The sequence below is a fragment of the Salvelinus fontinalis genome, chromosome 37 (assembly GCF_029448725.1).
Source record: "Salvelinus fontinalis isolate EN_2023a chromosome 37, ASM2944872v1, whole genome shotgun sequence".
Classification (NCBI taxonomy): domain Eukaryota; kingdom Metazoa; phylum Chordata; class Actinopteri; order Salmoniformes; family Salmonidae; genus Salvelinus; species Salvelinus fontinalis.
Genome location: NC_074701.1, coordinates 13,258,077 through 13,285,399, shown reverse-complemented (window position 1 = coordinate 13,285,399; position 27,323 = coordinate 13,258,077). Strand labels below are relative to the sequence as shown.

The 27,323-nt window shown below is 40.9% G+C and overlaps 1 protein-coding gene across 2 annotated transcripts in view; it reads left to right on the top strand.

The window, feature by feature from the left end:
- Window positions 1–27,323, top strand: part of LOC129836166 (inositol polyphosphate-5-phosphatase A-like) — a 266,559-nt gene that overhangs the window by 69,709 nt on the left and 169,527 nt on the right. For both annotated transcript variants that reach the window (XM_055902012.1, XM_055902011.1), the window contains exon 2: window positions 21,575–21,616. In XM_055902012.1, the coding sequence (XP_055757987.1) occupies window positions 21,575–21,616 (42 nt within the window). The remainder of the gene's footprint in view (window positions 1–21,574; window positions 21,617–27,323) is intronic.

Below are 27,323 nucleotides of genomic sequence, written 5' to 3'. Positions count from 1 at the left end.
TCTGTGCTCGGTTGAGCTTGGCTGTTGCGATGGAACCAATAGAAATGTCCCAAAAGTGCATACCCCACCCATAGGGCACTCCAGGCAGGTTAATGCAAACACTCATAGTTTCTGAAATATTTCAAATTGGGTTTGAACCCACGTCTGCTGGGAGTGTAGTAGTTATTCTTAGGATGTTTCTGTCTTGTCCAGACGCGCCCCGAGTGGAGTGGTATAAATGCCTGCCCCTCGTGCACTCATAAGCTAAATCACACACCCCATTCAGTCAGACTTTCAGTGCCATCTGTCATATGTTCAAACTCATGGGTCTCCATGTGTGAGGCTTCTGACTGAAACCTGTGTTTACTGTAGTAGACCGCATACCTGATTAGATATAGTAGAACAAGTTTTCCTGTTACTAGTTTGTTTAACATGGCCATGTGCATAAACAGTGAAACTACTGGAATTATTTTCTGTGTGGGAAAACAGGTGAAGAATCGATATTGCCATGCCATGCATATCTTAAAACGTGTTTTAGTCTTTGTTCCCACCTTTCTGTGGTAGGCAAAGGTTATTGCCGAGATACAGTAGCTGCAGAATATTGATTGCGGGAGTGCCTAGCATCTGTGTTGAATCACAAGTGGGAATGAGTGTGACTGTAATAGTGATTCCTCACGAAACCAGAACAAAAAAAATGACCTGGATTTTGGGGAGTTTCGCAGTGTAATCCATAGAATGGTCCTTTGGAAGTAGTATTGTTGACATATAGGATATTTGATATTTGTATCTTAAGGCATAATTGACACAATTCATCAAAATTGGCTTATTTATGACATTTTGGCCTTACCCAGGCCTCCTTTGACTCGTACAATCAAATATTTGTGATCATTGTTGAGTGGTTGCTGCAGCGTACCATTGCAAATATGTGATTGGAACAGTAGCAAAAGGAACATATGATGCAACAAACGTGTCTAAACAGCATTGTTTTCTGAAAAGCATCTAAACAATGTTTTGTACTGCTGGGAAATAAAGGTCTTCACAACTTTATTCCTCAAATTCCTATTTTATTGTAAAAGATAAATGCCAAATTCATCATCCAAGCATCACACGGAACACATCCACAGCCAAAGTCATTCATTAAACCAGTCTAAATAACAGGTTGCTCTGACAAAAAACAAAATGTAAGTTAGCGAACCTAATAGCTAAACTTGTTTGCAATGTACCACATCTTTGGTGAGCACAAGGAAGAAATGTCAATATTGTTTAGAAAAGAGATGCGGGTCAGCTAAGTTAACAGCAGCTAAATTCTTTGATGGCAGCCATGTTTGTTTATGTTTGACAAGAAAAAACTCCCTAATCTCAGAATGCCAATCACTATAAGACGCAGATAAACAAAGTCAAAGATGGCTTCGCCCATTGCCTGAAAAAACTCTGCAACTCGGGCCACTTTCCCGAGCGCGGACTTTCCGACCTGAATATCACTGACGTCATGATTATCGTATTTGTATTTTTCAGAGTTTCCATTTGTCTTGAGAGCACCATAAATCAGTCGAGTGAACTATCCCTTCACCTCGTTTTGTTATATATTTGGTCTGACAGACGCTTACGTGACAGCCAGAATGCATTGTATGATGTCAACAAACATGGCGACACACATAGCTGGCAAATAGCTTAGCGTTAGCTTATCATTATCAGTACAATCTTCAAAAACATATTTTACATACACACGTGTACATTAAATCTATGCAAGAATCGGAATGCATGATTTGTCAGCAGTACTTGAAAACATGAATAAATCAGTAAATTCATAATGCTCCATACATACGGTATGCTACAGTCGAAACCCCAACCTGATATACAGAAAATATGGAACTTACTTTGATAGGAACGCACACCTGTCCAAAGTTATTATTTGGAGAACAACACTGAAGGCAATGCTGGCGCCAGCCAGAAAATGAGCCAGGGGGGAAAAAGTTTGAGCAAAACCTGTTCTGACTAGAGATGCGCAAATGTTTGCGTACTTAATCTACGGAAACACTGGGGAAGTGCTCTCGTCAAAGAGAGAAGTGTGTCCGGCTCAGTAAAGCCTAAACATAAATTGCATATCAAAGTTCCAGAGTGGGATCTCTGCTACTTTTAGAGTTATGAGCCAAGTAGTAAGCATTACCAACATAGTGAATGGGAAAATTGCCTACTATGCCAATTTCTCTGTATGAAATATAATGTCAAATAATGTCCCCCAGCTAAAAAGCCCCCCCACCCCACCCCGTGTCACAATGGGATTGGATAAACTTAGCGTCCATTGCAATATCAATGGTGTGATGACCCAATGATTTGAATTCTGGAGATCATTACAGCCTAAGTGACATTCTTTTAATCCCCGCAATGCAAATAGTGCTGATTTCAGTGAGTTTTATTTAGCTAATAAGATGAAAACATTAATTTGAACTTCTTTGGGTACCTTGTTAACATTACAACATAGAATACATGTCTTACATGTTGCTACGTTAAGGAAATGGATAAGAAAACATGTAATCTGCTTGACGCATTAAAGTTACTTACCTTATAGATCACAAAGTCAGCTAATTTAAACTCCATTCATATGCAAATCTATTTGATTCATACACTGGCTTCTCTGGCTGGCATGTTTTTATTTTAACCTGCCCTTCTCTGAAATAATATTATTTCAGTAGTCCTCTATTATGATAAAAAAATATAGCTCATTAGTACACACTTGTGGTTGAATATATATATATATATATATATATATATATATATATATATATATATATATATATATATATATATATATATATATATATAATTATTATTTTGTTGTTGTTGTAGGTCCTAGGATACAACGACGAATAATGTTGAAATAACAAATACTATCAAGGGATACCTTACAATTTAAAATAATGAACACCTTGTGTAACAGCTGTGAAAACCGACCTGGCAAAAAAAAAAAATATATAAATGTATATATATTTGTTGTATAGTTGTCATTAATTTCTTTTCTGTTTTTTTTTGTACACTCACATGACAATCATAGACTAAAATACTGAGTTCTGGTGTGTGGAATATAGTGGAGGTGGGTGCTGTGTGGGTGGGAGGTTCTGCCTGTCACTAGTTCTCAACAGACCACACGTCTCGGTTTTAGTTCATCACTGTATCTCACATATTATGTGCCCAGTATGATGGAACAAGAAAACTTTCTTAACAGATAATGGCAATAATGATGTAATGAAAAGTTGGTGGGTGGTTAATGTAGTACATCAGGTGAATCCACGTCTGGGTGTTAGGTAGAACCCCTAGGTCCTGGAGAACAGGAGCAGAGTTAAAGGGAACAGTGTAGGAGACAGAGATGGTCCTGAAGTCATTTGGAGAGGTAAATTGAAGGGGTACATTTTTACAAGCTCAGCATAACTACCATTTCTTGCTTTCTCAAATGGCAACCAAAGCTTAACATACTTTGTTTATTGGGCTTCACTGACATGTAGGATGTTGGGGCTTTCAGTGGTCGACCTTCCAACTATTCCAACTGGAGGGGGTTCCAAGCACCCTTTTTTAATGGGTTACCGAAGGGAATTTAGAGTTAATTGTGACACTTATCCATCATGTGCCATCGTGAAACAACTTTGATGGGTTTCAGCTCCGGCGCCACAGTCTTTACCCTCTCAAACTTCTGTCATGCTAGACAGGGTACTGACCTTTAAGCACAAAGTGACAAATTGAAACATTGTGTGCTCTCTGATATGACATTCATTGAAATCATAATACTTTCAGATATAATAGAATGTGATTGATAAACAAAAGGTTATTTCACTTATTCCCCGTCAGAAGAAGCGTAGGTTGATTTTGGCAATCATGCGCTTTACTTCGAAATGGCCAGCATGCATCTCGGTCAGCACGGCCTCCTTCTCCTCCTTAGTAAAAATCACCCTCCTGTGTCGCTGGCCATCCTTCCCCCGTAGGTACATGTGATTGCCTAACAACTTGGAAGAGAAGAGTTGTTGAAATACTTAAGTCTTAGTGAATTTGTACTGCTGTCTTACTCTCTCTGTTTCTCTCTCTCTCCCTTTCACTTTTTTGGCAGGGGGACACCATTTGGCATGACAGGGCCCATAACTCTAAAATTAACAGAGATCCCACTCTGGGACTTTGATATGCCAGTAGAGTATATACTATATTCAACAATATATTGAAAACATTTTGCCAAATCCAAACTTTTATTTTCAATATCCATGTGTATATGTTTTTATATTTATATACACTACCAGTCAAAAGTTTGGACACCTACTCATTCAAGGGTCTTTATTTTTTACTATATTCTACATTGTAGAATAATAGTGGAGACATCAAAACTATGAAATAACACATATGGAATCAAGTAGTAACCATAAAAGTGTTAAACAAATTAAAATATATTTTATATTTGAGATTCTTCAAAGTAGCCACGCTTTGCCTTGATGACAGCTTTGCACACTCTTGGCATTCTCCAACCAGCTTCACCAGGAATGCTTGTTCCAACAGTCTTGAAGGAGTTCCCACATATGCTGAGCACTTGTTGACTGCTTTTCCTTCACTCATCCCAAACCATCTCAGTTGGGTTGAGGTCTGGGGATTGTGGATGCCAGGTCATCTGATGTAGCACTCCAAAACTCTCCTTCTTGGTCAAATAGCCCTTGCACAGCCTGGAGGTGTGTTGGGTCATTGTCCTGTTGAAAAACAAATGATAATCCCACTAAGCGCAAACCAGGTTGTGTGGCGTATCGCTGCGGAATGCTGTGGTAGCTTTGCTGGTTAAGTGTGCCTTCAATTCTAAATAAATCCCAGACAGTGTAACCAGCAAAGCATCCCCAAGCATTTGTGCTGGAGCACGCTCTACCCTGTTCCATTCTCTCTACCTCCAAACCCTAGTCCCCTCCCTGTCATTGTGGTGGGGAGACCCCTGAGGAGGCTGGCTCATTCAGAGGTTAATTCTGAGCGCTTCCTGAGTGTCTTTGATCTAATTAATTCTATAACGAGCCACTCTATAATGATGGCAGATGATTATGCAACACTATGTAGGACAGCCCTAGTCACTCGGCCTCGACTGTAAAGGACTAGATGAGCATGGGAACCTGTTGAGGGGTATCAGATGCTATTCAACGTTATGACCTCCTCCTAGGTCTGTATATTTTTTCGGTGACAAAAATTAAATCACGACGCAGACCAAACTTTCTCGTCCTTTAAAAACCTGCTGTATATAAAATATTGTTTTTTTTATAGCTTGGAAAATAAGTAAATGTGACTCTGGATGACAACATAATGTTTGTTTCCAACATTAGGTCTGTTTTCCTAAATAATCTTCTTCGTGTTTTGTTTCCTTGCCACGATACTAACGAGTATTGCAATACTGGCATCGTACTGGCCCTACCTTTTTCATCGCTCCCTTTACTATCCCCCCTCAGCGACGGACTTTTTCAAAGTCCTCTATCACTGTGCTATTTTTAGGCATTGGTGTGTTCCCTTGAAAGAAAATAACCACATTTTTAATGGTGTCAATGTTCACAATTCAATGCTGTCTATAACCACGTTTCCATCCACAGTTTTTGTGAGTAAAGTCATCCCGTATCAAAAAATATTATCACAACAGCTGTTAGAAGTTTTGATAAAATGCAAATTAATTACTTAAAAATCCTACAATGTGATTTTCAGGATTTTTGTTTTAGATTCCGCCTCTCATAGTTGGAGTGTACCTATGATAGAAATTACAGACCTCTACATGCTTTGTAAGTAGGAAAACCTGCAAATCGGCAGTGTATCAAATACTTGTTCTCCCCACTGTATATGGACGCATACATTCAGTTGCACTTCACTCGTGCTAAAGAAGGAAGCTTGCTCAGCTGGTGCGAGCACATGCGCAGATCCAATGCACTGTTGGTATGTAGATTTTAAGGTGTTTACATGTCCTAATAATTCAAAACATTGATCAGAAAACCAGGTGTTTTAATCGGCGTATGCTGACTTCAATTTTGATCTTACACCGATTTAAGATAAGCAGAGTAAGGTGTTTACATGACACTTGCATAATCTGCCTACAGTATATTCTAGAGGAGGCCGATTAATTAGGGCCGATTTCAAGTTTTCATAACAATCAGTAATCAGCATTTCTGGACGCCGATTTTGGCCGATTACATTGCATTCCACGAGGAAACTGCGTGGCAGGCTGACCACCTGTTATGCGAGTGCAGCAAGGAGCCAAGGTAAGTTGCTAGCTAGCATTAAACTTATCTTATGAAAAACGATCATTCTTCACATAATCACTAGTTAACTACACATGGTTGATGATATTACTAGGTTAACTAGCTTGTCCTGTGTTGCATATAATCAATGCGGTGCCTGTTAACCTGTTTGGGGTGCAAGCCCGACCTCGGACCGAAAATGACACCCCTGCAGAGCGCGAAATTCAAAATCTATTTTTTAAAAATATTTAACTTTTACACATTAACAAGTCCAATACAGCATTTGAAAGATAAACATCTTGTCAATCCAGCCAACATGTCCGATTTTTTAAATGTTTTACAGAGAAAACACCACATATATTTATGTTAGCTCACCACCAAATACAAAAGTGGACAGACACGTATGAATTATGATTATGAAGTATGAATTATGATTGAAGTAGCATGCACAACCAACCGAAATAAACTAAAACCAACCTAAAGAGCCCAGAAAAAACGACCTCAGATGACAGTCATATAACTTGTTACACAATAAATCTATGTTTTGTTCATAAAAAGTGCATATTTTAGCTATAAATCAGTTTTACATTGATGCTACCCAAAAATGCTAATACATAGCTACAGTCTGAATCCAGCCGGGAGTAGCCAGAGAAAATACATACACCAACGTCGGCTACTAATTACACCTCATAAAACATTTCAGAAAAACATATGGTGGATAACTAATGAAAGACAGATATCTTGTGAATACAGACAACATTTCCGATTTTTGAAGTGTTTTACAGCGAAAACACAATATATCGTTATATTAGCTAACATCATAAGCTAGCATAAGGCAGCATTGATTCTAGTCAAGCGCTAGCCTAGCATAGTTAGCAGAGTTAGCATTCAACAGTTCGACATATATATGAAAAAGCATCCCAAATTGGGTCTTATCTTTCTTGGTACTCCATCAGAATGTTGTAACGGGGTCCAATGTCCAGTAGAGTCTTTAGTTGGGTTCCAGAACGAATGATTTCCCTCTTTGGTTAGCTAGCACGGTAGCATTGCTGCGCCAGAAAGCGTTTCTTCAAAAAATTCTTCCGTCGTTTCACATCTAAAGTCCAGAATAAATTGCAATAATATAATTAAAGTATATTGAAAAAACATACTTTAGGATGATTTTGTGACATGTAGCAAATAATATCGTAGTCAGGCATCATATTCAACGTTATCTACCTTGTTCCAGAAGCCGAGATCAAATTATCCTTCGCGCCCGGATTTTTATTTTAACTGCGCAGGTCTCACAAGAAGTTCTGTTATTCAGTCCAGGGACGAGATATTCGACCCCTTTCAATTCTCACTTCCGCATTACAGTCTGAAGAACGCCTCTGACGTGTTTATATGGTCCCAAGTCAAATGGCCTTTTATAGAGAAGGTCTTAAAGAGACACATCGCATTTTGGGAAACTCAATTCGGCTGGGAAAATGGCTGTAAAAATATTTCTGTTCGACTTAGAGAAACAATTCAAACCTTTTTAGAAACTACAGACTGTTATCTATCCAACAGTAGTAAATATATGCATATTGGAAAATAAAAAGTTTCTTAGGAGGCCGTTTGAAAATGTGCACACATTTTCCAGTTTTTTCAATATTCAGCGTGCAGCCATAACAGGTTAATTTATCATCGAATCACAGCCTACATCGCCAAACAGGTGATGATTTAACAAGCGCAATCGGGAAAAAAGCACAATCTTTGCACGAATGTACCTCACAATAAACATCAATGCCTTTCTTAAAATCAATACACAGAAGTATATATCTTTAAACCTGCATATTTAGTTAAAAGAAGTTCATGTTAGCAGGCAATATTAACTAGGGAAATTGTGTCACTTCTCTTGCGTTCATTGCACGCGAAGTCAGGGTATATGCAACAATTTGGGCTGCCTGGCTCGTTGCCAACTAATTAACCAACATTTTACATAATTATAACATAACGCTGACGGTTGTGCAATGTAACAGCAATATTTAGGGTTGCCACCCATTCGATAAAATACAGAACGGTTCCGTATTTCACTGAAAGAATAAAGTTTTGTTTTCGAAATGATAGTCTGCGGATTTGACCATATTAATGCCCAAAGGCTCATATTCCTGTATTTATTATATTATAATGAAGTCTATGATTTGATATTTGACAGAGCAGTCTGACTGAGCGGTGGTAGGCAGCAGCAGGCTCATAAGCATTCATTCAAACTTTACTGCGTTTGCCCGCAGCTCTTAGAAATGCGCTGTTTATGACTTCACGCCTATCAACTCCCGAGATTAGGCTGGCAATACTAAAGTGCCTACTTGAACATCCAATAGTCAAAGGTATATGAAATACAAATGGTATAGAGAGAAATAGTTGACGCGTCATAATTCCTATAATAACTACAACCCAAAACCTCTTAACTGGGAATATTAATGATCTGGGAATATTGAACCACCAGCTTTCATATGTTCTGAGCAAGGAACTTAAACGTTTGATATCGAATTATTAGTGTGTATGTAAACATAGTCATTGACTATTTTAATCAGGTGTGCCAGTTTATGGTTAAAACAAAAATGTGAAACGTTTGGGGGGGCCATAGGAGAGGGTTGGGAAACCCTGTGTTAGAGCACACAGTTCACTGATCATAAAGTCTTAGAGGAGGCATGTATAGGTCTGAAAAAGGCCTAAACTGCCAATGATTTCTCAAATATGGTTTGTGGTACAAATGTAAAAAGCATGTCAAACAAACAATCTGTCAAAAACAATCTGAGATGCCCAAATAATTTTCTGCTCCCGCTGGCATGGAATCGCCCTATAAGCTATAGTAGTACAATACCATTGTTTATGAAAGTGTTTAACATACCTTTTTAGAATTGCAATTATTATTGTTTTGTAATTTTTAAATGTAATATTTATTTAACTTAGCAAGTCAGTTTTGAACAAATTCTTATTTACAATGACGGCCGGCGCTGGGCCAATTGTGCGCCGCCCTATGGGACTCCCAATCACGGCCGGTTGTGATACAGCCTGAAATGGAACCAGGATGTCTGTAGTGACGACTCTAGCACTGAGATGCAGTGCGTTAGACGGCTGCACCACTCGGGAGCCTATTATCAACAAAGGATTAGATGATAGTCCGTTGCTTTATAGCGTAAAACATTTCTTTAATTGCTTTCAGCCGATAAAATCACAACATTTGGTGGAGATGCATTTTGGGAAGTATGAATTCATATTAAAAAGGTTGTTGGAGTAAACAGACACTTTAAGGACATTTTCTAAGCATATAATCCTATGAAAGCAGTAGGCTGTGATTGTAAATAAGAATTTGTTCTTAACTGACTTGCCTAGTTAAATAAAGTATGAGGCACCTAGGATTATCATGATGTGAAGCTCTTTGGCTGCGCATACACATGCAACCCAATTATGATCTTTTTCCGCTAATTGGTCTTTTGACCAATCACATCACATCTTCAGAGATGATCTGATTGGTCAAAATATGAATTAGTGGAAAAAAAGATCAGAATTGGTCTGTCTGTGTAAACACAGCCTTTGTGTTCTTTCTGTAAATTCAGCCATATTGGATCTGAGTGTTGGAGCAATATCACAGTGGTTCAAAGAATCCCTGTGAAGTACTGTAATTTTTGGAGGCCATGGTTGTTTGGAGAAGCATTCCAATCCTTTGTAGTTGGAAGTGGAATCTATTGCTCATCTGCTCGCCATCATGAATGGAAAATGAAGTGCGTTGATTTGAAAAGAGGATCCATTGATTTTACAACACGACTGGTTTAAACGGAGTCTGACTAGTTTCTGAGGCAGTATTTTCTTGTGGAGAGAATAAACTTGCCCCGATTGTTTACATCTGAAACCTCCCCCCAGTAGAGCTCATTTTGAGTCGCTCTTCAGACGTGTTAGATTATCGAGACAGTGTGAAGTGAAAGGAGGGGAGGTGACAGACAGCCACTGAAGAGAGGAAATGGAAATTATATTGTGTGCTGAAGGTCACTCTCCATTTTCTATTGGGATCAGGTGATCTTGTCTGAACTGTACAGTGTTTGCTTGATCATTTATTGGGGAAAACAATTATGGAGGGCTAGAGGTATGGGGGCGAGGAGTGGGGGGGGAGTCGTGCTGGGATTTGAGACTCAAAGATTATGGCCTCGTCAAGCCTGTGCTCTTTTATAGCGGAAAGTGCAAAAATAACTTCTCGTGGTTTTATTGAGTTTATCTCACCTCTCCCTGACCTCTCCCTCTCACCTCTCCCTGAGCCAGCAGCATACCACCCTGCATACCACTACTGGCTTGCTTCTGAAGCTAAGCAGGGTTGGTCCTGGTCAGGCCCTGGATGGGAGACCAGATGCTGCTGGAAGTGGTGTTGGAGGGCCAGTAGGAGGCACTCCTTCCTCTGGTCTAAAAAAAAAAATATCCCAATGCCCCAGGGCAGTGATTGGGGACACTGCCCTGTGTAGGGTGTCGTCTTTCGGATGGGACGTTAAACGGGTGTCCTGACTCTCTGAGGTCATTAAAGATCCCATGGCACTTATCGTAAGAGTAGGGGTGTTAACCCCGGTGTCCTGGCTAAATTCCCAATCTGGCCCTCAAAACCATCATGGTCACCTAATAATCCCCAGTTTACAATTGGCTCATTCATCCCCCTCCTCTCCCCTGTAACTATTCCCCAGGTCGTTGCTGCAAATGAGAACGTGTTCTCAGTCAACTTACCTGGTAAAATAACGGTAAAATAAAAAATAAATAAATGGACATAAATAACTCCTCCGATCTTCACGTTCTCACCCGGTGACTTTAAGAGCTCATTTCCATTTGAAGAGTTTTATCGCGACGAAATGTAGATAAAACATAAAGTTTTCAATTTTCATTAGCAACAGGAATGTCACGAGACGAGAGGGTTCGTGTGATGTTTTTGCTTTGCAAATGCCACAGTAACCACTAGCCAGTAGGCTAAGCATGCCAGCTACTCAACTAGTTTATGCATGCAACTTTTCATGCATCTACCATATTACACTCTTGATTAATGCAACAAAACCATAGCTGCTTTTGAATCCCTAACGTTCGCTAACAAAATTTGTTGCATCAAGTGACTTCAGCATATCAAAAATTAACACTTACCCCTCTCATAAAAATATAAAAGTCCAGTAACTGTATCATACAGTATCATTCATATTATATTTACAGAGCTAGGTAGCAAGCTAAACAAAATGTCTGCATCCTCCTCACATTCTAATTTACTAGCTAAGTTAGCTATTGCATTGAAATAAATGACGGTTCTCTGACATTCCCTTAAAGCTTCAGCGTCAATTTCAGTAGAGGCTTTTACTGCAATTTCTGATTTAAAAACTCAATTAAACAAGTCTCCAATATAAGGAAAATCCCTATACATTTCAGCTATTTGAAAAACATTGCTCTGCCATTACAATTCATACTGTAGGACTGTTGAGCTGAAAGTGACAATTCTGTTAACACTGCCTTACTTGGAGGGGGGAAACTGTCGGGCGAGTGTCATTTGCTACCTCCGGAGGTAGCATTCGAGACGTGAGAAATTCGCAACTTAACCTTACAGTAATGTCTCTCAAGAATCGAACGAGAATCTCCTTAACTCTCGTCAATTTCAAAAGAGCCTTAGAGAAGAAGAGAGGAAAGAACTCAGAGTGATTGGGAAAAGACGATTTTCAAGAAAGATGGAGTAAAACAAGGGGGCAGAAATGGGGGATTGGCAACTTTTTGAGGGATCGGCAACAGATTTGACAGAAACAAATACAGAGAAGAAAAATGCAATGAGGAGAGGAAAAGAAAGCAGGAAGAACAGTCTGAGTGACCTATGAGGCAGGAGGAGGGAGGCTTATGTGGTGACCGTGTGTTCCCAGCTGATCAGTGGGTCGGTCTTTGACGAGCAGAACCATGCCGTCAATTCCCATCCACACAAATCTCAGTTTACACGCTCTACGTCCGAGCCAGGGCACGCCACGCCATGGAAACAGAGCAAAGGGCCTCAGCGGGAAGCAGCATTGGGGGCTCTGTTACACCTGGACTGGGGGTCATGATGACCTCTGGCTTACCCTTTGGCGCTCAAAATGTCTTGGTCATGTTACAAGGGGTGACACTGGGAGGTCATGGTACAGTAGACTTTTATAGACGACCTCTGTGACGGGTTGTTTCATGAAGCTTTAGATAGCTATTCTTTGGAAAAGATCAAAGAAAAAAGTTACATTTTAACTTAATGTATCCTCTGTGATTTTACATTTTAGTCATTTAGCAGACGCTCTTATCCAGAGTGACTTACTTTAGTGCATTTGTGTTTACTTATATTCTGCTGAATTATGTAATCGTCTTTTGCATCATCAGTGTGCTCAGTTCAAGGTGGCCTGTCGAGTGCTCTTGAACCACTGCCTTTCTCCCTCCCTCTCTCTCTCTCTCGCTTGCTCTCTCTCTCTCCCTCTCTGAGGATACCTTCATGCTTGACAACACTGTGAGAATCCAGAACGTTCATGGTTGCTTTAAGAATTTACCACTCTGACGACAGCAAAAGTAGAGTCTTTAATTCCCCGTGCTGTCTGGAAAGTAGGCCATCGACCGAGAACGTAAGGGATGGGCAAAGAAAGAAAGAACGAGAGGAGGAGGAGGTAGAGAGAAAGAGAGAGGGTGTAAAAAAGATGGAGGGAATGGAAGATCTATTTTTATCCGGCTGCCAGTGTAGCCCCGACTCTAATTAACTGCCAAATAACTTTTTATAAGCTGTAGGATGGAACTGAGGTTCAGGGCACACATTTATCTCATTGAGGAGAAGTACAAAACTTTCCTACTTTAGCCCTGTTCTCTCTCTCTCTCTGGGGGTCTCTGGAGCCCCACACGGCAGGGGGCCTTGCGGGGGCCCTGGTTCTCCTTAGGGCAAACAAGCCAAGGTCATTGTCTGTTCCTCACGACCATCGCAGCCTTCAGATATGGGTCGTCATTCTAATTAGCTCAAGTTGGATACCAATCTCTGTTGGCCTCAAAAATGAGTTGGAATACAAAGTGACAAGTTTGGCTTTGTTTTATCCCACCTTTCCAAATCTTTAGGACGGCTACTCTACATGATTACTCTAGGATTTGTTTGGAGAACTGTTAACAGTGGAGGTTTTATTGTCTCATTAGTGCATTAAGCCACAGCTGGCTCATTGTGAACACACTGCAGATGTACCGGGACGGCTCGAAGTTTATGGCCTGTTGAGTTTTAATAGACAGACTCCCATTCATTAGCCCAGTGTAACTGCATGCAGTTGACTATATGTGTGCACATGGTTGTTATACAGAGACAGAACCCTTTGAAATGGCAGTGATCCACAATCACAGATCCTAGCGGGAACTAAACAATGAGAAGACCTTTAAATAGAGAGACCCCTGGTTAGTTATAGGCTGGATGGCCATGGTGTACACAATGGATGGTGGGGTCCCTTCGTTATGCGATTAGGGGAGATGTAGTGAAGAGAGGGGTGACCTTGTTAACCTGTGTTGTCTCCCTCTCCTCCGTTCTGTAGCGACCACCACAGAACATCAAAGTGTTTACTGCGGTGTCCGTGTTGCTGAAGCTGCAACGTAAATCAGCCATTTCTGACTGAAAAGTTCTGTTACCGAAATCCCTAATTTGTTTAGGAAAAACATTCCCTCAACCCTTGCTCTCGTTACGTGACACACGTATACATTGCATGCCCGTGACCAAAGACCTATTAGCACGGGACTAGTATTACTAGAGAACGTTGGTTATGTAATTATTCCTCAAATGTCTGTCATTCCAGAGGGCGATTCGGAAGGGGTTCATTTTTTCCAAACTGCCCCCTGTAAATCTTATTTTTGTTCAATAAATTGACAGTTAAGATGGAAGCCTGGAGGTTTTTACTCTACGCGTGAAGATACAGTATTTCAACATGTCCAGGTGATAGGGCCACACTGATAACTCCAGCTTGGTTTCTAAACCATACCAAATAATCTTTTGGTCTAGTGTCGCCATGTCATTTGAATTGAGGAAGTGTGAACATAATCATTAGGATATTTTAGCGATCTACAGTACGTCCTAAATGCCCCCCAGCCTTCAGGTGTGAGCTAAACAGTGCAATTACACTTGAGATGTGTTTTAAGGCTACGGATGAGAAAGTTAACTTATCATTTCCAAGCGTTTAGGGCAGTTGTATGCTGCTGCTTTGTGATCTATTAACAGAAAGGGTTGCATTAAATAGCCTCAATGTTTTACTGATGCATTTGGCAATATTCAATTCATACGCACAAAACATATAAACAAAATAATTCACTGTTGAAGTTGATCAGCTACATGTAGGCTGTTAATACATAGCTTAAATGCAGCACTTAGTTCAATTCATCAAATCACTTATTGTTTTCTTGCGTAAACCGTGAGCAACAACTGTCAACAACTCTCAGTACTTCCTCTCAAATCACAGGGATGTCGACTCCTACGGGACTAGTATTATCAGAGGAGTTGGACTTCGCCAAAAAACAGTAGGTTATCTGGCTGGAATTGTTACTCTGCTGCCATGTAAAAATGACTGACATGGCTGATTCGGACAGGACAAAAATGACAGCTGTGGTACATTCCCCGACCTCCCCAGTAAAACGAATGTCGTCCTAATAGGGCCCAATAGGCCCTGACCTATAGCATATCATAATCACATCAATAAATGAGTTATAACAAACTCAACACCGTAACACATGTAATAGCAAAATGAATGCAGAGGACCTGACAAATAAACTTGAAACGGGGGAATGTTTACTGGTTGCTCAGGAGGTAAAGGGGAAGTCAGACGTGTGGAATAAATTTGACTTGTTGTGGAAAATATTGGCGATTTTAAGAAAAAGAAGGTAAGGAGCAAGCACTGCTGTGCATATTATGTGTACCAAACACGTGCTGTATAGATGACAATAAAAACATTCTGATCGTTTGGAACAATGTAAACAACACTAAATAAATGATAAGCTTACCAGAGAGTCTGTTTTGTTATGCCTTTATTACAGCAAAGGCTAAAAACAGTTGCGTTCATTCGTGAATCCAATTTCAGAAAATGGAACGGCTTAATTTATTGTTGAAGCTAATTATTCAGGCTTGCTTTTCATTTTAAAACTAAAATGCTTGATTGCATTTCGAATCATGAATGACTCGTATGCGGTGACATGAACAAATGAATGATTGATATACTAGCCTACTGTATATACAGTAAGTATTGAAATATAGGCCTGAGTAAGTTACGGTATTAAGACTAAACAGGATGTGCTCTTAGGCCTACAGCTCCAATGATGGTTATACAAGGCTGCTATACTAAGCCTACTAATGATAATGACATTACTTGTGATCATACTAATAATAGTATGAATAACAATAAGGAGATCAAGCAAAAGGAGCATTATTATTATAAAAAGTATTTTTCAGACAATTTGAAACAGTGTAAACAACACTAAATCAATAGAAAGTAATACCCAAGAGGCTGTTCTAATGAAACAAATTGTAAAGCCTTTATTTCAGCAACGCAAACATTTAAAACAGTTGAATTTGTGATGCCGTTGCGTGAGCCTTGTAGGCTATTAAACAAACAGGCAACTGAAGCAGGATCTGTCTTATTTCTGTAGATATATTGATGATTCATAAAGCCAGGCACCTTTAACAGTTAGGCTATTGATTATAGACCTAATTAAGTTGGTTTCCTCTCCTCACTTTTCTTAGACAATAAGGCAAGGGCAAGTTTTCTCATTCGGCTGCTGCCGCCTCCGCCGCATTGTTCTCAATACCAATGTGCTGGTTAACTTGGCTATTATGCGCATAGCAACATGGTCTAGGAAAAGGCGCACTGATGTGTTGCTGAACCACGGAGCGCGACCACTAGCGCCGGAGAAAGTGCATTTGTTATAAAATCATATTTGTATTGCTTTTGCACCATTTATTCTTATGTACTATAACCATATACAATCAGTAGCACATGTCTTAGACTGATGGACTGTGCCATCCCCACGGCCTCCACAATGGATCAGTCCACTCAGTCGAGAATCCGACAGGTGTCTTGTACACATGATATATATATTTCTTTAAATATATATTTTTTGGTACTGCTCGACTAAATAAATCTTGGTCGACCAACAGCCTATCGACCAAAAAATCAACCAGTTGACTACATGGGGTCAGCCCTACCACACACACGGGTCACTGTGTATAATCCCATAAACAGACTGTCAGGTGGCTTCAGACACTTTGTTCACTGTGAGACCTACACTCTGTTTTTCTGTTTCTCTCTCTCTCTCCCTCTCTATTTCTGTCTCTCTTTCTCTCTCCTTCTTTCTCTCATTCTCTCCCTGTGTGACTAATGACAGGGTCCAGTGCTCATGTCCTTATATAGCCCTATGCTGTGGTCTGGCTTTCTCCGGGTCCACGGCTCTTACACTGGCACCCGTGGGACACAGATGGAGCTCCGGCTCTCTTCACATGCACACACACACGAGCACACGCACGCACGCACATGTGACACACACACCCTCACCTATAGTGAACCTGATGCTGACACTAGCCTGCCAGGCCCCTGGCACTCCCTCAGCGGCCAGTTTACTCTGTCTGGCTCTGGAGAGACTCGGGTCCTCCCTGAAATATCAACAGAGACTGACAGAGCTCCTAATGATGGTTCACTAGAGCACGTGTGGGGAAACGCTGGCCTCAGATCAGATATGACAGCCGGTTCAAGGTTCAACAGTATGTTTTTAATGGCAAAACAAAGGCCTTACGGACTGTTACAGTGAGTGCGGATGTTGCATAAGTGAAAGGAGATTTTTTGATGTATTTTTAAATACGGTTGCCATGGTGACAACGTATTTTTTTTAGAGTGTTTAAGATTGAGTGTAAAGGTGCGCTTTCTCCCCTGTTGATGCTATCCAGGGATACTGCACCTCAGCCTACTACTCTACAGTACTCTGAAGTCACCAGTTACAGGCCTTGACTTCTCTCCAGCATTCTCAATATAGTCTCTCTGCTGCAGAATAAACTCACAACACACCAGTTTATCAGAGCCCAGTTATCGACATGGGGAGATCTTTCCTTAAATGGTAGACTGCCCCGGTCTCTGTCTCTATTTCCACCACAGCGCAAATGAAATGTCCAGGTTCCTGGGAATGGCATTTTAGAGTGGAGAGGCAGAGAGAATGGGATTTTTTTTGAAAGAGTGACAGTAGAGCCAGAGCAGCAGACTGCATGGATGGGCTGGATGGGGGCGGCTCTGTTAAAACACATAATAGGCCTAATATATGTATACTGTATATGGGCGATTTCAGCGTTATGGACATTACATAAGCATGCAAAATCATAACTTTAGTGTCTCACAGAATGGATGAACAAAATATGAATGAAACTTTTGTTTCTATAGTGCCTTTCTGGTGGGAGTACATCCCCAAAAGTGCGGACTTTTCGATTGACCCTACCACAAAAACAATAATTTAGAAAATATGGTAATTTCCGTGATTAGTTTAGATAGGAAAAAAAGGCTGTTTTGGATGTTACACCCTCTGAAATAGACATTCAAATCTTAAAGATTTATTGATCAAAATCTATCATAATAATTTTAATGTTTTTTTATGTCAGCAGAATGCATATAAACTCAGCAAAAAAAGAAAAGTCCTCTCACTGTCAACTGCGTTTATTTTCAGCAAACTTAACATGTGTAAATATTTGTATGAACATAACGAGATTCAACAACTGAGACATAAACTGAATAAGTTCCACAGACATGTGACTAACATAAATGGAATGATGTGTCCCTGAACAAAGAGGGGGGGGGGTCAAAATCAAAAGTGACAGTCAGTATCTGGTGTGGCCACCAGCTGCATTAAGTACTGCAGTGCATCTCCTTCTCATGGACTGCACCAGATTTTCCAGTTCTTGCTGTGAGATGTTACCCCACTCTTCCACCAAGGCATCTGCAAGTTCCCGGACATTTCTCGGGTGAATGGCCCTAGCCCTCACCCTCCGATCCAACAGGTCCCATACGTGCTCAATGGGATTGAGATCCGGGCTCTTCGCTGGCCATGGCAGAACACTGACATTCCTGTCTTGCAGGAAATCACTCACAGAACGAGCAGTATGGCTGGTGGCATTGTCATGCTGGAGGGTCATGTCAGGATGAGCCTGCAGGAAGGTATCACATGAGGGAGGAGGATGTAACGCACAGCGTTGAGATTGCCTGCATTGACAACAAGCTCAGTCCGATGATGCTGTGACATAACGATCCAGACCATGACGGACCCTCCACCTCCAAATCGATCCCACTCCAGAGTACAGGCCTCGGTGTAATGCTCATTCCTTCGACGATAAACGCGAATCCGACCATCACCTCTGGTGAGACAAAACCGCTTTTTGCCAATCCTGTGGTCCAGCGATGGTGGGTTTGTGCCCATAGGCAACGTTGTTGCCAGTGATGTCTGGTGAGAACCTGACTTACAACAGGCCTACAAGCCCTCAGTCCAGCCTCTGTCAGCCTATTGTGGACAGTCTGAGCAGTGATGGAGGGATTGTGCGTTCCTGGTGTAACTCGGGCAGTTGCTGTTGCCATCCTGTACATGTCCCGCAGGTGTGATGTTCGGATGTACCGATCTTGTGCAGGTGTTACACGTGGTCTGCCACTGCGAGAATGATCAGCTATCGGTCCTGTCTCCCTGTCTTAGGCGTCTCACAGTATAGACATTGCAATTTATTGCCCTGGCCACATCTGCAGTCCTCATGCCTCCTTGCAGCATGCCTAAGGCCCGCTCACGTAGATGAGCAGGGACCCTGGGCATCTTTCTTTTGGTGTTTTTCAGAGTCAGTAGAAAGGCCTCTTTAGTGTCCTACGTTTTCATAACTGTGACCTTAATTGCCTACAGTCTGTAGGCTGTTAGTGTCTTAATGACCGTTCCACAGGTGCATGTTCAGTCATTGTTTATGGTTCATTGAACAAGCATGGGAAACAGCGTTTAAACCCTTTACAATGAAGATCTGTGAAGTTAATTGGATTTTTACGAATTATCTTTGAAAGACAGGGTCCTGAAAAAAGGACTTGTTTAGTACCTTAGGATTTCATAATGACAGGTGGCCTGAATAGGGTACAAGGTTAGGCATCAAACCCTAATAGGGTATTTATTATTTTTTTATATTAAAATGAACATTTACATGTATATATTTTGTAACAAAATATGTAACTGAGACAATATACAGTCAGGTCCAGAATTATTGGCACCCTTGATAAAGATGAGCAAAAAATACTATATAAAATAAATACAACTACTGAGCTATATTGTATGGAAACATTTTTTTGAAATTAGATGATTTTATACTAATACAATTGCTCAGAGAAAGAGATTTTGTTGAACAAGTAATTCAAAAAATCTCAGAGGTAAAGTTATTTTCGATCCCTTTCAATACCTCAACTTGCGAGGATAACGGCACTGAGCATTTTTCAAAAATATTTTATGAGATTGTAGAACATCTTAGACCATTCCTCCATACAGAATCAGAGACTGAGATGGCCATTACAAAACGTTGATTTTGTGGTCCATTAACAATTTATCTGTGGATTTTGATGTGTGCTTGGGGTTATTGTCTTGCTGGAAGATCCACTTGCGTCAAAATTTTCAGCCTCCAGGCAGACACTGGGTGAAAAGGGTCCATATCAGGGAATATGAGCGTGTGAAATGTATAGCTCAGATGTGTCATCTTCATGTGAATTAAGCACAATGATTTTCTGCTCCTGAACAGGTCAAATCATTTAAGTGCTGGACATTTCATGAGTCTGATTTAGCCCGTTTTCGATCAGACATACGAGGATGAAACCTAAAAATACTATATCTATGATTCACATATCATGTAAGGAAATCTATTCAAATGATTCATTGTTTTAAAATACGGATACATAAATGATCAGGTAAAGACTACAGATATGATACACGTCTGAAAATATGTGGATTTGTTCATGCCTGAGTATAAAGGATTAGTTATGTCAGCATGTTGACACACCCTTTCCGGAGTTAAAATATTCTGTAGATATGTAAGCGGCTTCACGCGCATCAGGTGAATACCTTGAACGTATCTCACCCCATATGTCTCCCTGGAATCATACGGTAGCAGGGATATTTCGCAGGTCCGGATTGGATACATGTAGAAACTGTCCCACTACGGAGAATATCCTACCTCCGTATATGAGCATGTCTACACTTTATATCTAATCAAATGTCATTTATCTGGAAATATATAGATACAAATTTCCCCTAATATTGACCTTTTTCTCACAGTGAGGTAACCAGGCTTTGGGCTGAAATGTCCTGGTCCTGTGGTAAAGTTCATGGTGCTCTGTCTTGACCTTAACAAGGGCCATCAAAGATCCACCACCATATTTTCCAGTATTATTTTGAACGTCAAACCCTCCACTGGCGTTTTGTGGACGTATGGTGCATGTCCATACAGGATTTAGCCCAGTGTTTTACCCAGAAGGCTTAGACTTTTCTGTTTCCATCTACGCGGGCCGGCATCTGTGTCTCACTGGGCCATGACTCCGGCGGTCCTGCTCTCACTTGGGGCCAAAGCCAGGCCTCTGGTACTTTTCAGCCTCCATTTACATAACGATGGCTAACTGTGAACTTCAGCACCTTCTCAAAAAACCAACAGAGTTAGTTGATTCTGCAGAGGTTGTTGATTCTGCTCTTCACAAGTCCTCAATGTCAGCCCTAGCTTTGGAAACGCAATTTCTCTACGACGTAAGATTGTATACACTAGTACCACTGGTATTACAGTCGAAAAGGAATTACAAGCCTGCAGAACTTGCAAACAAAACTCATGACACTTTAATGTAGTCGGTATTGCTTCATTAAAATCTCAACTTCATAACTAACATGGTGGGACAGCTGTGAGTGGAAAAACAAGCTCTGTGAGCCCTTTCTGAAAGCCATGAAGTATGATTGACAGAAAAAACTTTTTTGAGACTTAGCAGCTTATTCTTTAATGGTCAAAATTCATGCAATTTCCTACTTAAACTTTTCAAATAAAGCATAAACTCCAACACCTAGGCCTTTCAGGATAATTTTGAACATTTGTTTAGGCATGCTCAGGTTGACTTTTCCACAGAATCGCCCGTATGCCACTAGACCATTTTCCTCAGTATTATTACCATGATATGACTGAAGGCTAACATTCCATAATTTGTTAGCCGTAGGTGTGTGTGTGACATGCATGAGAATGTATTTGCAACAATGAGATAAGGGGAGGAGAATAGAAAGTTGCTCAACTGTGTCAATTTAGTCATAAAATATATGTTGTTGTCAAATTTACCTGACTGACAGAGTTTATCTTGTCTTTTCAGCTTGATAACCTACAGAAGACATGGCTGCGGGAATTCTACCAGGTACGTTGACCCTCTCCTCATATTGAGACAGTGTTGAGTACATGAACAACTCTTCTCTAGGCCTTTCTGTTCTTTGCATTCCCAACGCTACGCCAGTCGAGTCATGGGGCTGTGTTTGGCTCGTTGAGGAGGAGAGAGCACAGGCCGTCTCATATCTTAACTTTGATCTACATAGGAACATCTGAGAATCCACAACTTTTTCCACTCTGGCAGGGGAAGTCAATTCAGATAGATGGGCAGATAGCTGTTGCACTCAGTCACTCTACTGTTGCCTCGTACTAAGACAGTCACGCTGAGGCCAGAGCACAGAGGGAGATCTCAATGAGGAGTACAACATGAAAAAACGTCTTACAACGAAATTAACCATACTGAGCTGTATCGTATATTTCCTTTTCACCTTGTCCTTACTGGCACCCTTCCGACAACTATGGTGGATGTGTAACGGGCGCAGTACAGCTCAGCTTGGTCCGGCTTAATTCGCCTCTGTGCTGTGAAGAGGGTAGTACTGTACTGTTTTCCATTCGGAAGATGGACCAACGCCTTCTATGCCAATGAGAGTGGCATGATGTGAGAGTTGCTAGGTGTGTATTAGAATGATGCATGCTTGTGCCTACTGGTTATGTGCCAAGCCAAGGTCCTGGAAACAGAGGGAGCAGCTACAAGTCACCTGTTAAGAGGATTAGACCTAGACTTAATTCAGGTTAACTGCATGTACTTGCCTCATAACCTACAGTAGTACGTAGGTTCATTCTGGAGTTCTCCCGTAAAACACTCTAAGCTTCCTCCTCCCAGTTTCTGCTGCTGTGTTCGAGCTTACAGCACACAGCTGAGCAAAACCAGCACTATGAAACGTGTACATGTTATTGTGGATATTAGTGAGTAGAGATGGTATGTAATGTTATTGTAAAGTAGTGCACAGTGCGGTGAGTGACAATAAAGGGAGGGTTGGCCCATGTCTCTCCTAGCTTGTTGATCTGAATCACTGCGGAAGCCAGTGGCTGAATGAGTAGAGTTGGTATGCGCTGTACTGTAGTGTGCAGTGCATTGTGTGTGGAGAGGGAGTGATTCAGTAGGCCCATGTCTCTCTCTCTCTCGCTCTCTCGTGAGCGCCCCTATCTGGTGGAAGTGAGGGAGGTGTTAGACTGCAGGCTGCTAACACTCAGTCACACACCGCCACAGAGACCAATTGATAGGGAGATGCACACGTTGACACAGAGCTGTGGAGACGTGGATATAGACACAGACCGTAGACGCAAGGATAGGCACATGGTCATATAAAACTCCAGAGATGAGGATACACACACACAGAGAGAGAGAGCCAGAAAGACAAGGCGATACTGTAGATACACCAGAGAAAGACACTGATACAAGTGGACAGAGAAGTTTGGAAGTCCTATACCTCATACATGCCTTATACAGGAGACGTGTGTGAATAGGCTTGTGGTCCGTTTTTTTGAAAGTCCTTTTAGAACGAGCAGCATACACGGAGGTCTGCTTTCGGATCAACCACGTTTCACAAAAACACCATTGCCTGCACTCAAACAGGTGTTTGTGCTTGCGGAAATATTGCAGGAAAGCTAATGTTTTTTTTTCTGTAGTCCTCATTCAAGCCACCCGTTCTTTGCTTAAGCTAAACAGAGCACAAATAAGGTCGGTGGTTGGGGAGTAGTTTGGAAAAAGAGGTTACCGTTTGGCTTATTAAGGATGCAGGTAAATACACCTTACTGTTGGTTCAACACACACACACACGCACACGCACACACTGCAATGCAATGTGTGGTGACGGTAGCGAGGTGCACTAACTGTTTTCTAAGGAAACTCTGGTACAGTGTATGTGCACCAAAGTCAACCCTGCTCCTGGCTCTCACACGTCACACACACACAGAGCAACGCTAACACAGTTTGACAGTCAGTAAATTTTCTGTTTAGACTCAAAGACACACAAAAACCCGGCCAAAATCAAAAGTGATTTTTTTTTCTCACATGATTTTTTTTTTCTCACATGGTTCTAAAATATGCAGTTTTTTTCCCTGTGCTATTTTTCCCGGTTCTTTGGCTTTGGTTTTCAAGTGATACAAATATCCAGATGAACTCACAAATGCACAATTTCCTGTTTGTCTCTCACCCTCACACATTCGATACAACAGTCAAGAGAAGTCCATGGGATCAGCTGGCTTTTGAACACTAGTCTGTCCATTGTTCACCGTGCTCTCAGTCTATGCGTATAACAGTGAATGAACCCTGAGGCATGCATGGACAGGTTGATTGCCTCATGATTTAAGTGTGTGATGCTGTGTGTGTTTTTGTTTTGTTTATGTGATGAGGTTATTGGACATTCACTGTGTGTGTGTGTGTGTGTGTCGAGGGGTGGAGTGGTCTTGCGTGTGTGTTTGTCTGTCTGTGTGAGAGCGAGCCTTGTGTGAGACGGAGGAAGAATGAGTGAGAGACAGACAGAGAGAGAGGTGTGCCCCTGCTGTGTGAACTAGACGGGCCTGCAGGCTCATGCCAGCTCTGTTCTCTGCTTGTCAGTGACGTCATGGAAAGCAGTATCAGACTCTGTACTCCCAGGGCTACTGGTCAAGAACGGCACCAGTGACTGCTAGAGCTCACAGTCATGAGCCTCGCTAGACTTTGCTATGTTTGCCTGGCACTACTCTCCCCGCTCACATGGCTCTTTAACTTGCTTATAAATCAGCTTAGCACACATACTGTAGTCTCTCTCAATCACTCTCACTATCAAATCAAATGTATTTATATAGCCCTTCTTACATCAGCTGATATCTCAAAGTCCTGTACAGAAACCCAGCCTAAATCCCCAGGCAGGCTGCTATGAACACTTTTAAGTTGGAAGGAATAGATGATGCAAGCGATTTGAATTGCATCATCGCAAAGTGATTTTTGTCCCATTGTTAAACATTCTTTAAAACAATTACAAGTTTAGACAGTGGATGAAAACTAGTTTTTATGTTGAAAAATAGTCCAATGTCTCACTAGTCTTGATAGTGTTGGAAAGTAACTTGCATTGCAGCAAACCACATTTTGAGTAATTATTTTGTTGAAATTGTTCTTTTGTGGAAGGTAGTTTGAAGTTCAGGGTTAAACCATATTCAGTAAGGTGGTACCTCTGCAATATCCGGGACAAGTAGCTGTTTGAATGCCTTTTTGGTAGTTACAACCAAAAGGATATCCTGCATGCTTGCCCCGCATGTGTCCCTGTGTGTGTCGGTCTTATTTGTCCCATTGAATTACTCTCAAGACCTACTGTTGATGCAAGCCCTTGGTTCAGGGTTTTCCTCGAAATGCAGCTTCAGGAAATACAAATGTGTTATTTGGACACTTTTCTTGATTAGAATCGGAGACATACATTACATACCGTACAAACGCTCACATCGAAGGCACGAAGTCGCACTCCATTCCTGCAGGTGAGGCCAAGAGTATACAATGGACAAGTGTAAACTGACATGGCTAGGCATTTACACTGCAATGTGCCTTTGAGTGATCTGATAGACCGTCTACTGTATTGAAGGATTTAAATGTGTTTTACTGTTTGTTCAATAAGCACAGCAACTGACCCACTGTCATTACAGTCCTTTGGAAGACCCTGGCCCTGGGTCATATGGTTATTTATGTTTCCTCCATGGATCTGATGGGCATCCAGGCAGCTTTCAATAATCCACTGGGCAGGCACACAACACGTGGCAGAGTAGCACAGACTGAAGTGAGCTTCACTTACATTTACATTTAAGTCATTTAGCAGACGCTCTTATCCAGAGCGACGTACAAATTGGAAAGTTCATACATATTCATCCTGGTCCCCCCGTGGGAATTGAACCCACAACCCTGGCGTTGCAAGCGCCATGCTCTACCAACTGAGCCACACGGGACCGACTGAGTCTCTGGGTCTCACGGGACCCACTTAAGCAAAGCAGGGCGTTTTCCTTCATTTTTAGCTCTTTAGAACCCATAGCGGCCGTCGACGGCCTTTCTTTAAATTACTATAGGGGCCACTATGGCTGTCCCCAATTAGAAAATAAATAAATATTGGTCGACCAATAGATTGGTCGAAATTTTAAAACGTGTTTTTTTTCCCTCCCATATAGAATAAAATGTGCTGTATGTACATAGGCTACTGAGCTTGTCTGATGCTTTAAGCACTGCCATTAAAATTGAAGACACACACATTTCTGAAGAGGAAGCCAGAGATCAATATAGCCGAACCAGAGGAAAAACACCTGTTCCCAACCCGTGGAACAGCTTCATTTCATTTATAATAAAGTCTTCATATCTCAAAGTCATGTGGTTAACTTGCACACAATCCCGGATCCGGGAGCACCCCCATCAGTAAAACAGCTGACTAGCATAGCCTAGCATAGCGTCACAAGTAAATACTAGCATCTAAATATCATTAAATCACAAGTCCAAGACACCAGATGAAAGATACACATCTTGTGAATCCAGCCATCATTTCTGATTTTTAAAATGTTTTACAGGGAAGACACAATATGTAAATCTATTAGCTAACCACGATAGCAAAAGACACAACTTTTTTTCCCACCATTTTTTTCCTGCATAGGTAGCTATCACAATTTCGACCAAATAAAGATATAAATAGCAATAACATATTTATTGTATAGCATATGTTTTGTTAGAAAAATTAGCATATTTCAGGTATAAATCATAGTTTACCATTGCAGCCACCATCACAACTCTCACCAAAGCAACTAGAATAACTACAGAGACCAACGTGAATTACCTAAATACTCATCATAAAACATTTATGAAAAATACACAGCGTACAGCAAATGAAAGACAAAGATCTTGTGAATCCAGCCAATATTTCAGATTTTTTAAGTGTTTTACAGCGAAAACACAATATAGCATTATATTAGCTTACTACAATAGCCAACCACACAACAGCATTGATTCAAGCCAACAATAGCGATAACGAATAAACCAGCAAAAGATTTAATTTTTTTCACTAACCTTCTCAAACTTCTTCAGATGACAGTCCTATAACATCATATTACACAATACATATAGAGTTTGTTCGAAAATGTGCATATTTAGCGGCACAAATTGTGGTTATACAATGAGAATAGTAGCCAAGCTGCCAACAATATGTCAGGAGAAATCTTGGGAGAGGCACCTAATCTAATCAGTAACTAAATTTAAACTTGACTAAAAAATACAGGTTGGACAGCAAATGAAAGATACATTAGTTCTTAATGCAATCACTGTGTTAGATTTTTTAAATTAACATTACTACGACATACAGCGTGCGTTAAACGAGACCGCACCGAAATTAATGGCGGAATATGAGTTTTACATTTTTCAACAGAACAACGAATTAACATCATAAATAGTTCTTACTTTTTGATGAGCTCCCATCAGAATCTTGAGCAAATTGTCCTTTTTCCAAAATAATCGTTGCTCGGTTGTAGATTGTCGTCTTCAACGTTGGAATTAGCAGTAAACATTAGCCATGTGGGCCAGACGTGCCCAACTCACTAGAACGCAGCACTAATAAATACCCGAAAATCGCAATATACTGATATAAACTGATATAACTCGGTTTAAAATAACAACATTATGATGTCTTTAACACCTATATCGAATAAAATCAGAGTCGGATATATCTAAGGGCTATAACGGGAGCTTTCTAGAACGCCATCCTGAGGTCTGTCTTGCGTCATGGCAAAGGGAAGAA